The sequence below is a fragment of the Rhipicephalus microplus genome, chromosome 5, assembly GCF_043290135.1.
Source record: "Rhipicephalus microplus isolate Deutch F79 chromosome 5, USDA_Rmic, whole genome shotgun sequence".
NCBI classification, from domain to species: Eukaryota; Metazoa; Arthropoda; class Arachnida; order Ixodida; family Ixodidae; genus Rhipicephalus; species Rhipicephalus microplus.
Window position 1 is genome coordinate 122,273,139 of NC_134704.1, and position 12,986 is coordinate 122,286,124.

General features: G+C 45.8%; 1 protein-coding gene across 2 annotated transcripts in view; it reads right to left on the reverse strand.

Annotated features, from left to right (window-relative positions):
* Nucleotides 1-12,986, reverse strand: part of LOC142817916 (N-acetylglucosamine-6-sulfatase-like) — a 62,297-nt gene that overhangs the window by 20,029 nt on the left and 29,282 nt on the right. For both annotated transcript variants that reach the window (XM_075895873.1, XM_075895872.1), the window contains 3 exons: nt 7,628-7,726; nt 2,569-2,742; nt 2,131-2,213 (listed from right to left, as the gene is read on the reverse strand). In XM_075895873.1, the coding sequence (XP_075751988.1) occupies nt 2,131-2,213; nt 2,569-2,742; nt 7,628-7,726 (356 nt within the window). The remainder of the gene's footprint in view (nt 1-2,130; nt 2,214-2,568; nt 2,743-7,627; nt 7,727-12,986) is intronic.

The following is a 12,986-nucleotide window of genomic DNA, read 5'->3' on the forward strand; positions in this document are numbered from 1 at the left end:
CGCAACTAAGAAGTAACATGAACTTCTTGCTCACGTACCATTTGCTAAGTACCGTTGTTGCCAGCACACTTGTTAAACCTCTTGATGCCCGTACTGTGACCAATGACTGTGCATGTGTGCGCGTGTAATTGAAAACATGATACGAAGTCATTGCATGACGCAAATGCTTTCTTGCAATACAACAGTAGTGCTTCACTGTAGGACAAATTTGCGAAGCAAAAAAGCCTACTTTTCTTTTCTTAGGCAAGGCATTCATTTTTTTCGCTATTACGAGTAAGTGTGGTGCAGCGGTCAATGTGCTCAGCTGCTGACCCGAAAGTCATGATTTTCGTTCCTGCCATGGCAGTCGCCTTTTGATGGAGGCAATGTCAGGGTGCGGTAAATAACATCAGATGGTCAAAATTTGTGGAGCGCTCTACAACGGCATCCATCATAATGATATCGTAGTTTTGGAACGTACAACTACAGTCATATTTATTTGCAAGGACAATTTTTTCAACGTTATGGCGACATTCATAAATGAACTTTCGTGTGGAGACGTCTCGTTACCACGGCATAACTGTTGCCCCCTTTATGGCAAATAAGGGTGTATATAATCGAACGCTGATAGGAAAGTGGTCTGTGCTTGAGAAATTGAAATATCATCCCTCTTAACATTCCGTTGTCATCATCTTCGGAAAGGTGCTCATCAGTTTCTCAATGCTTCCCTTTTCGGTATCATTTCTCACACCTCGAGTAGGTGATCAGAGCGTTCGTCAGCGTAAGCCATAACACTGTAAAATCTTAGAGAAAGCCCCTTGACCTGGCAGTTGGCAGCGGGTAATTATTTCATGCTAGAGGGAAAACCTAATGAGGGTGACATTGGGTAAAAGCGCACATAGTTCCTTATAAATAAACTAGCGAGAACACTGGCGCTAGTGTGTGTGAGAGCTGTAACGCATGGTGATTCGGCGAGCATGAAAATGATGGGTAATAGAGAAATTTCCCTAATCTTTGTACTTTCTGCTCCGTTTGGCTTTGCGTAGCTCGGAGTTGCTTTGTCGCAAAATGTGAGTCAGCAAATGTTCAGCACTTCACCACCTCAACCTTTTAAGCTCCACAATTCAAATCCGGTCACGCACTTCCCTGTGGCCTTTTCTTATATTCGACAAAAATAATAAAAGCAAAACATTGAACAAAGCCACATGTGTGTTAGAAGCCCGCAAGCACAAAGACTTGGCAAATTTGTGTGTCATGCATAACTCCCATGAATTTTCTGATGTATACTACAGGTCATTTCCATCATTCGCTGAACTGTTGTAGCGCGAGATTTTTCTATAGTGAACTTTAGAAAACTCTCTCAGAGCGCATACTAGCAGCAATTATCAAGTCAGCATTATGGTGGCAAGTACATTTATTTAACAAAAAAACAAACAAGGAAAGTATGCAGCGACCACCTCATAAGTCAACCGCACCCACAGCTAGTAGTTGGGGATCCCTAGTACGGGACCCCATTAGCGTCGGCTGCTGCCTAGGCTCGTCGAACTAAGGCCTCTTGGGCCTTAGGGTTAGAGTAGCCAATCAAGGTCGCCTCCCACCCACTCCTTTGGGCTAAGGTTGGAGATAGTGGCCGCAGCAGGGTTGCAGGGGCATGTCAGGATAAACAGCTTGCCCAAAGAAAAGAGTGCGAATCTTTGAGGCATTTCAGAAATTTGTGATCGGGATAACAGTGCATCATTACTACGTGTGGTGGATTCCTGGATGAACCCCGCACTTTGTAGGGTTGTCCGGGCATCCATACAGCTTTGGATGAGCGCCTCGGATACACACCTATTGATGAACGGAGGCCAGTGACCCTGGATAAGTGGCTGGTGGACTGTGTCCCATACGTCATGAAGGCACTGCTCAAACACCTAAATCTTCTACACCTATCTGATAACTTAGTTGTCCCGTTGTTTAGCAGAGCCGTACTGGGGTTCCTTCTTGAGTAAAGTAATTCCCTCTCGCTATCTACACTACGAACACTGTGCCTGTAGGGAAACACTTTGTTTTAGCAAATCTAATCATGCACGTGAAGGTGGCTGTGGCTTTGCATGCACTTTGGGTATTGACACTGGGCACTGACAATGAGCACTGACATTCAGCCGTTACCTATTCCTGTAGGCTTCGTCAATCCAGGAAACCACATCTTCCGGTATAGGGTGGATGGCCTGTCGCACTAGCCAGTGCTTCGTCTAAAAAATACCATAAATGAGACCATGAAGCCAACAAAACGCATACAGCATGATCAGTTTTTTCAACGCTGCTATGTTGGTACGTCTCGAGAAAGGTAAAAGACACATAACACAATACTTACCATCATTGCAATCGAGACTTTCTATTCGTTCTTGTCATGTAAATAGTGCCGTAATGCCTTTCGGCAGCTCAGGTACTTAATATCTTCTCTTTTATATGTGTTCTGAACATGTGCGTAAAGCAATGAATTAAACGTTGTCAGAAACAAACAGCACATGGACCCTAAAAGTGAACAAACTATCAATTTTCCTCTCTTATAGCGTTCCGTCAAGCTGTGGTAAATATGTAGCTTACCCCGTTGACGCTGATGTTGAAGGATGGCGTCCTGGGTGCCGTCACGTTGGGGAATGCGTTCCTGTGGCGGATCGCGGGTGTGAACGGTGCATGCGGCGAAGGCGTGCTCAACATCATGAAGAAAGGACGCCGTCTGTCTGCTCGGCCCTCCAGAAATGACAAGGCCTTGGCTCTCTGCAGTGACAAGGAGGTGAGCACCTGATGAGGACGTATCGAAGCAGACTTCATCCGCGTCGTCCGCGCTTTTGTAATTAGATTGCATAAACACTGGCAATTAAACTGAAGTGTTCAACCGCTAAAATTACGAAGAAAAGAGGAGGGAGATTTAGAACTCAGGAGCTGCTAACTGTAAACGCATACCTTTGATGCTCAAGGCACGCATCAGCGACCGTGGATCGTAAGCAGAATAGACAGACATCATTCTTCAAAAGGGGGGGGGGGGGTAGAGTAAAATTACACTTGCTTCAAGTTCGTGGTTTCTTTTGTATGCCTGCGTGCGCATGTCCAGGCTGTTTCAGACTTTGGGGAAATCTCAAATCATGTGGCATCATGATGCAGCCAGCGCTGCCACCACGCGCCATCAACAGCCAATGCGTGCGCAGATGATTCAGGCGAGTAGTTTTGAACCGTGCTGTCTGGTATACGGTGGCTCTTGTTTACCGCATTGCTGGCCAGCGCGCGAATATCATTGTTAGTGCAGGAACTGGGACGATAATCTGCACTAAATGTTGTATGGCGCCAACCTCTCGGCCTTTATTTGTAATAACGGGGTGCTACAAGCACCATTTGACGGCATACATTGATTGCTATCCCAAAACGCAGTGGTGCTGTGTGTGTTGATGAACATTTCTTCAATGTATGTACACCGCTGTAAACTTCGATGAGGAAGACACAAGAATTAGCACGCAATGTGCGTTGTCTCGATTTGACTTTCAACAACAAAAAATCCCTCAACCGTAAGAGTCGTACTGCTGCGCTGGCTTAACCCGATAAAACAAGCGGGAACAAATTCAGGAATGCTTTAGGGAAGGAGAAAGCCTCAACAAGTCTCGCCAGCTGGCTCCGAAATGTAGTCTAGTTTTTACAACAGCGTTCAATAATCTGAAGTCACTCTTTTCGTGTACACAGGACATGGTAAACCAAATAAACAACAGAGTACTACTTGTAGAACTCGATGTTGGGCTAGTTGGTACATGCCTGAATTAAAGACTCCACTTTGTGCCAAATTCACAACCACACAGTAGGGTAAATCATGTGGGCTTATTTCAGGAATGTCATGAAGTGCGCCACTGGAGTGACTTACATAATATCCCTGTCGTGCTGGAAGAGCTACGTTGCCCACACAGGGCGCTGCGTCAATGACCGAGCAAGAGAACACACTCTCAAAGTAAAGATTAAGGTCGGTGCGCATTTTAGCTCTCATGTTACTTCATGTGGATACACAATATGCTTCATGCAGATTAGTATCTTGAAAAAAGTAAAAGCAAGGTCATTTTAGAAGCCTATTACATCAAAAAATGGGGTATAAATTGTTAGCGAAACGTCACTCAACCTGTACGAGTCGGAAGCACGTTATCTAGAGAGCTTGCGTCCGATAGCGTCATTACGTAAGCGACAGCCAAAGCATGTTGCGCATGTGTTGACTATAACTGGGTTAATAATAGCCTGTTTCTTCAAGGAACAAACAGTTGTAAGGGAGAACCCGTACAGTCTATGTGTTTTCTTCTTCAGTATGGTTGTCAATTTGGCGCGAAGTTGACTATTTAATTCATACAGTGCTGCTCTTTTTAGAAAAGAAAAAAAAATGAAAAAAGAGAAAAACGTATGGCAGACGAGCCCTTGTTTTCTTCAGCTAAATCTGGATCTTCTGATGGCCCACCCCCATCATCAACAAATGAGACATGCTCTGTGGAACACATCCATGACACCGTGCATTCACTGCCGTTTAGAATGAGTGCCATCATCGGTACCGCTGGGGCCATGAACTTGGAAGCGTCACGAGTTCATTTCGGCGCCGGTGAGTGAATTCTTTCTGTTGTGATTATATATTGTCGAGAATAAGGACGTTCATGTGGTTGTCCTATTCAAAGTCATTCCCGAGTTCTTTCGAATTTTCGTTGTGTTAAACCCGCTCAACTGCTCAGCAGTCACAACTGAGTGCTTTGTTTTATTTAAAGTCAACAAGAGACGACGCACAATGCATGTTCATTATCGTGTCTTCGTCATGCAGCTTACTGCGGTGCACACAAAAAAAAGAAACATTTGTGAATGCAAACGTTGCCACGATGTTTGGATAGAGCAAACAAGTTATGGGTTCAAATACTGTTTGTAGGGCCACATTATACCGAACAAAGGTTCATAGCTTGGCACTGCACAACGTTTATTGCCCCGCCGTGGTGGTCTAGTGGCTAAGGTACTCGACTGCTGACCCGCAGGTCGCGGGCTCGAATCCCGGCTGCGGCGGCTGCATTCCCGATGGAGGCGGAAATGTCGTAGGCCCGTGTGCTCAGATAGGGGTGCACGTTAAAGAACCTCAGGTGGTCGAAATTTCCAGAGCCCTCCACTACGGCGTCTCTCATAATCATAGCGTGGTTTTGGGACGTTAAACCCCTCAAATCAATCAATCAATCAATCAATCAATCAATGCACAACGTTTAGTGCAGACAATCGTTTGAAGTTGGGCAAGTTGGTACGGGAACAGTTAAACTGCACAGCAAAACGGGACGCAAAGAAAGAAAGGAGGTGCGATTTCGTCTTTCCTTGTTTATTCGTATCCTATCTGTGGCGCACATGTTTCTGAAAATTATTAGTGTAGAGTATCGGCCCAGTTACCGCATTAACAATGACATCCGTGCACTGGCCCATAATGCGGCACGCCCACGATTCTAGTATCATTGGCAGCACTTGCCCTACCGCAGCAGTCGACGTGATTCAACTCTACACCCCTGAAGCGTCTGCGCACGCGTGAGCTGCTGCCGGCGCTCGATTGCAGCGCCAGTCGCATCTCAATGCCAGACGTACATAGAAATTTAAAACAGCCTGTACTTAAGCAAAATAAAAAAAATCAGGGGCGGGGAGAGGAAGGGTAACGGTGATCCACTGCCACGGACTCAGCCAGGAGGAAGAGGATGTGCGACTGAGCCTTGATGCTCAGTAGATATGTGAAAGTTTGCGACACACAGCATGTGGCGCCATACTTCTCTGAAATCAAGGATGATGTACTCATTATATTAGCAAAACATCACGCGCCATAAATAGTGGCCTCGAATTCGTCGAAACAGATATAAAGTAGCCAACACTATGCTTTTTGATATATATATATATATTACCCGGGCAAGATGCTTATCTGCTTTAGAGGAGTTTGAATCTGCACAGGATTGCCAATTAATGCAACTAGAGGATGTGACAAGCCATTCTTCTTTAGGTGTTACATTTCATAAAAACCTAAGCTGTACTGAGCACATAAATAAAGTTTGAGCTAATGTTGCATGATCATTTAGCCAGTTAAAATAAATTCGATGCTATGTGCCACTTAAGCTCATGAGACAGCTATACTTTTATCTTGTACATTATCATCTTAGCTATGGCTTATCAGTATGGGGGAACGGAAACAAAACAGACATTGAAAAACTGGCAGTACTACAACGTCGAGCTGTTCGTTTGCTAAACTTTTCAATTGGAAACATAGGGTCTTCCAAATTAATGGCGCGTTACAGTATTATTAACACTACAAACTCTTACAGAGTAAAGATCTGCATTCGACTGCTTAAGGAAGTCCCTACTAACTTTGAGGCTTTTCAAACTGGTACCTCAGTCGAGAAACAGGATACAGTTTACGCCGTGCATCAATGGTAACTAAGCAACCCAGGACAAACTAAGGCATGCAAACCATCGAGTATGAGACTATGTGTTTATGCAATATCTATGGAACTGTTGTTCAAGTAGCCAGAAATTGTAAAACAATTCAACAATTTAATCATTTAATAATGGACATGTTTTTTAAGTCAGATGCGGATGTGTTGTTCAATTTTTAATGTAACTTTCACTACAGAAATAATAATGATATTCGGCTATTGCATTGTAACATTATTAAAAGTTATTGTTATTACTGTGGCTAATTACCACATTATTGATGTTTGTTGCTTTTATTGCATTAGTGCTTATGTTGGTCCTGTGATTACAATATTACTTTATGTCCATTACTGTCGCAACGTTATTACTATATTTGGTGGTTATAAGCTTAACATAATAATGATTATGTCCTTGTTTATTCAGAATTTCTTAAGTTGACTTATTTATTTTCAAGTCTGCTGCTTCTGCTACCCCTGTGCGGTAGGGCCTGGTCAGGAGGTTTGGATCCTCCTTTTGCCTTAACCTGCTTGCGAACCATGTATACGTGTTACAATTATCCACTTGTTACGTGGGATCTGCGCATTAAAATGACGAATGAAAAATATTTCGCCACGGAAAAAATATCCACGTGATTTTTTTAAAGCTGTGACACCGCAACGCCTGCATGATTCTATATAATGCCAAGGCCTCACCATCATGACAGAACATGATCCGGGTCATATTCATCGAGAGCATGGAAGGTTATTTGCATGGGACCGAACCTGTCCCAGGAATACAACCTACCACACATTAAGCCGTATCTACTAAAATAATCTGGCATCAACTTTCCAGTTCCAAGCGCTATTTTCACTAACTGCAACTGGAAGTCCTGCCTGAAGCAATGCATCAGAAGTTAGAGTTGAGCTCTGGTGTTGTAATTTATGGTTCTACGCATGTGCTTCATCTTAGCGCACCCAGTGCGCAAAAAATGGTTCTGTAGGTAGACGAAAGCGTACCGGCTGCTTCCAGGAGTCTGACTAGTTTTTGACCGTTGTTCGTCTTCTACTGATTTCCTCTAAAGTAGAAAAAGACCTAACAAAGACGTTAGCAAAGGCTTAAAGTCAAAGCAAATTGCAATAACCAGCCAAGTAAGTGTTAAGCAAGCCTCACATGTAAAAAGGGAACAAATGCACTGTGGCACTATGTTGCAGTAGCAATGTCGGCTTACCAATACATCGGTAAGATAGTCCTTGTTCGGGTTGTCGCCATGCTTCTCGGCACTGCCGTTAATGGACAGCGTGTAGTTGTAGTACACGGAGTTCCCCACCTGCGAGGCAGCATCAAAACCAGTTCTAGCTGGTTGGTCGCACTAAAATATGTAAAAACTTAGGCACAAAGACGGAGACAAAGAGCACTGTAGACAAGATGGGCACAAACTACATGACCTAGTTTACTCGTAGTCGAACAGGAGAATCTCTACACAACCACAGAATCCCCCTCTGACTGGCACGAGCTAACGCTGCCAATAAAACGCCAAAAACGCGAAAATGTACATGATGAGAATCTTTTTTTAAGATTATAAAACACGTTCATTATATATCTTTACATCAGAGTAAATCAAACCAAAGAGCTACTTATTTTTCTAGTAATCTGATGAATGGTTTGCTGATTCATTTAGAGTACTGTGCTTCTTGGAGAGACCGATGGTCTATCTATCAATGATGTCACAATTGTCGGCAACGAACCTTGTAACGCGTCGGCCGCGGTGTAACTGGTAAAAGTTAAGGACCAAATGAGAACCTATAACTTGTGTTAAAAATCAACATTATCTTCTGTGTGACTAGATCTACGACATGCCGACTAACTGCGCATAAACTGAGTAATGTACAAAAGTGATTAAACGTCAGGACTTAAGGTACTCCTCTCTCTCATACGTTGCTGTCCAAATCCCTGATCAAATTTTGATTTCGCGCCCTACTGGTGGTTGATCGTTCCTAATAAATGGCTGTATGAAGAACACGACTGTATGAAGAACATATTTGACTAGTCATAACACGAAAATCTTGACATGTATGTCATGAATGTCGTGATTTACATTTCATAGTCTTGCAGCTCTTGCCGTGGTTTCGTTCCCATGGCATGTTGCAAAACTGGTATGGTGTGATGTGTGGTGCGCGTTCAAAGTGCGCGCCTTCGAAAAGTGCGCGAAATTAAAGGATGACCGAGTGCACGTGCTGGGTCGCCTGAACAACGACGACGCCGAGGACCGGTACACGTGAGAGCGTGGAGCGCAAGCATCCAAGACCATAAAGAAAACAAGGGCCAATGGCTGATCACCACGGAGTTTTGAAAGGCCAATCAGAACGAGACAAGTGGGCCAGAGCTGAAGCAGGAGCCTGGGGGGACGAGAGCAAGGGGAATTCGAGGCAGGCAGTGCAAGCGGAAGGTCGTCACCGGACCGGGCGCTGAAGATGGGCCGTTGGGTTCCGGACCCGAGCCTACAGGACTTCCACCGGCCGGGGCCTCCTGCTGTCGGGTTCCCGCTCCAAAGGACCGTGGCCATCCGGTCCTGAACTCCTTTCCAGAGCCTGCGGACTTCGGTTCCGGCAGGCGAGCTACAGCCGTCGGGCTCCGGGCCCGAGCTGTGCGCCCAGCTGCTTGACTAGGCCGACCCTAGTTCCCGGACGCGTCGCCACCAGCCTGCGTTCTCCCGTCTCCGACGTGTCCACGCTCCTCAAGCCGAAACCATCACGATTTGGTAGGGCTTTTCGACGTGTCGCCAGCAGCCAGCGTTCCCTCGTCCTCGTCCAGCCCACGCATTGACGCAGGAGTCACGGCGTTCCGGTTTCTCATCACCGCCGAAAACCAACTTGTGGGTGAGACTGCACCGATACTCTTGCGCTACTCCCATCACTCAGCCCCTCTCGAACGTTAGGTTTAGTTACTGACTTTGAACGTTTTTGTTGGGTGTTTACAGATGTGTTTCGTCATGTCCAGTCAACTGTTTATTAAGTGTTTTGTTTTGTGAGGAATCTTTGCCTTTTTTTCTTTTCAATTAAACTTTTTGTGTGTTTCTTGGAAACCGAACGGCTTTGTCCTTATTAACAAAACTCTCTGAGGCTCAGCCCGGGAGAAACAAATCAGCAACAAGAACCCTGCATCACAAATTGGCGTCCGCAGCGACAGGACAAAGTCGTTTGTTTTTCATGTAGATTTTTCGACGCGATGAAAAGCACTTCGGAATTATTAGATCTGGCGGAGAGTATAAGTCTCAAGGGAGCGGAGTTCAAGGAGTGGTACGACAAGCAAATGGCGCAAGCGCAAGAGGAACGGGCTGCGATATGTGACGCTAAAAAGCAGCAGATTGCATTGCAAACACACGCTAAGAGAGAGGAGTTCGAGCGAGAAACACGGGCTAGGAGAGAGAAGCTCGAGCGAGAGACACGCGCTAAGAAGGAGCAGCTTGAGCTAGAAATGCGTGAAAAGAAAAGGCTGCTCGAGATAGAGATGCGCGAAAAGAAGAGACTGTTGGAACTAGAATATGAGGATTTGCAGCAGTGGCTTGAGAGGGAAAACGCTGAATATACGTGGTCTGAGAGCCAGAGTAGTCAACCAGTGGATGAGGTGTGCTCTGAAAGCAGTTACATCGGGAGCGATTTGAATTTACGTGAGACTGACCCTGTACCTCGTCATGACCTTTCGCCAGAGAAAGAAACTCTGAAAGAGTATGACAGGGAGGTAAACAGTCAAAAGACTAGGAGACTCGATAAGCTTATTGAAGCGCAGGAATGCTTCGTGAGCATGGAACAAGAACGTTCCATTCAGAGTAAAGGGTATTTTGAAACCTGTGAGAGGTCAAGCGCACTTTATTCAGAGGTAGGATTGCCTCTGAATAGCTCCGCTGAAGGAGCAATAAAAGGTCTCCTAGGTAATGCCGGCGAATGCCATAATGAAAGCTCTGATGTAGCAGCTACCTATTGTTTTGGGCCACTGGAGATAGCAACAGACGCTACGGACATGGTTTTTCACCATGATTATAACTTGCCCATACAGAGAGATGGCTTGTGTTCTCGGGAAATTGTAGATGATGCTTTTAGAAGAATATTGGAGCAAAATGCAAAAGCACTTGTTGAAGAACAGAGAGTAGAGTTGCAATGTAGGTCAGCTATATGTGACAATGAGGGTAATCACGATGACCCAGGCAGAAGGGTTGAAAGTATTGATGAACAAGCAATACAGAAAGCTGAAGGGATGGAAAGTGAACCAGAAGGCAGTAATGGTCCAGCAGGTTATTGTACGAGGAAGGACGCCGACTGGTGCTCTTTGGCATCTTCGGTTGAAGAGGTCGCTTCTGTTAAGATGTCTCAACGATTAGCGGCTTACGAGCTCAAGCAAGGCGTTCGTGGGAAGGATGAAATGATTCAGGCGTGGTTGTACTGGTGCGCCTGGAGGCAACGCCTCCGACTGGCATACAGACATTCCAGCGTGTATGCTTGTGATTTCGAGGTTGGGAACCTGGTGATACACAGCTTTAGGTTCATACGAGCTTACGGTCGAGAATTCTTCCACTGGCTTCCGATTCCTTACTCTTGTCAAATGGTTAGAGCAGTTAAACGTCTTGTACGGGACGCTATAACTTAAGCGTCAAATTCGATTTCCCGCTGGTTTCTTTTGGATCTTGCTTGCGGACCATGGAAGGGTGTTGCTTGTAAATATTTGAAGAAGTTACATGCAATGTAACATTAACATGATGTATAGTTTTTGAGATGATAGGGTATATATGATAAAAAAAAGGGGTGGTGTACTACTAATTTGGGGATTTTCACAATCCGCTAGATGTGTCCATACTTTTTCTCACTTCTTGCGTATTTTGAGGTTAGTGAATGTGGACCTTTGGGCAATGCAGTGAACTGTGTGGCGGACATATGTGGTTTAATTGTGACGTAGTGCAGAACGCGCACTCATCGGCAGTTTTTTTTTTTTCTAAAAAAAAAAAAAAACTTGAATGAAAGGGGGGCGTATGTGATGTGTGGTGCGCGTTCAAAGTGCGCGCCTTCGAAAAGTGCGCGAAATTAAAGGATGACCGAGTGCACGTGCTGGGTCGCCTGAACAACGACGACGCCGAGGACCGGTACACGTGAGAGCGTGGAGCGCAAGCATCCAAGACCATAAAGAAAACAAGGGCCAATGGCTGATCACCACGGAGTTTTGAAAGGCCAATCAGAACGAGACAAGTGGGCCAGAGCTGAAGCAGGAGCCTGGGGGGACGAGAGCAAGGGGAATTCGAGGCAGGCAGTGCAAGCGGAAGGTCGTCACCGGACCGGGCGCTGAAGATGGGCCGTTGGGTTCCGGACCCGAGCCTACAGGACTTCCACCGGCCGGGGCCTCCTGCTGTCGGGTTCCCGCTCCAAAGGACCGTGGCCATCCGGTCCTGAACTCCTTTCCAGAGCCTGCGGACTTCGGTTCCGGCAGGCGAGCTACAGCCGTCGGGCTCCGGGCCCGAGCTGTGCGCCCAGCTGCTTGACTAGGCCGACCCTAGTTCCCGGACGCGTCGCCACCAGCCTGCGTTCTCCCGTCTCCGACGTGTCCACGCTCCTCAAGCCGAAACCATCACGATTTGGTAGGGCTTTTCGACGTGTCGCCAGCAGCCAGCGTTCCCTCGTCCTCGTCCAGCCCACGCATTGACGCAGGAGTCACGGCGTTCCGGTTTCTCATCACCGCCGAAAACCAACTTGTGGGTGAGACTGCACCGATACTCTTGCGCTACTCCCATCACTCAGCCCCTCTCGAACGTTAGGTTTAGTTACTGACTTTGAACGTTTTTGTTGGGTGTTTACAGATGTGTTTCGTCATGTCCAGTCAACTGTTTATTAAGTGTTTTGTTTTGTGAGGAATCTTTGCCTTTTTTTCTTTTCAATTAAACTTTTTGTGTGTTTCTTGGAAACCGAACGGCTTTGTCCTTATTAACAAAACTCTCTGAGGCTCAGCCCGGGAGAAACAAATCAGCAACAAGAACCCTGCATCACATATGGTATGACAAGATAGCACTGCGAACACAAGCGACAGGCCCTAACATGAAAATTATTGCATGCGTGTCATGTAACGACATGTCTACGTGCCATGCTCATGATGTGGTCGCGGCTGTTTTGCTAGCGTCACATATACCAAATTAGGTATTACAGTACGTGAATGGATGACAAAGGTATCCGACTTGTGCAAACATGATAACCATGAGATGCGTGTCATGTAACAACATGACTACATTCCACGCTCATGATGCACTGGCGACCATTCCGCTAGCTTCACTTATACTAAATTTGGCATTACGGGACGTGAATGAATGGCATAGGTAAATGACACATCCAAACATGATAATCACGACATGCGTGTCATGTAACAACTTGACTACATGCCACACTCATGATGAGCTCCCTGGTGTTTCGCTAGCTTCACATATGCCAAATTTTTTATTACGTGACGTCAATGAATGACGAAGGTACGTGACTTGTGCAAACATGATAATCATGGGATGCATGTCGTGTGAGAACATGACTACATTCCACACTCAATGTGCCAATACATTTCGA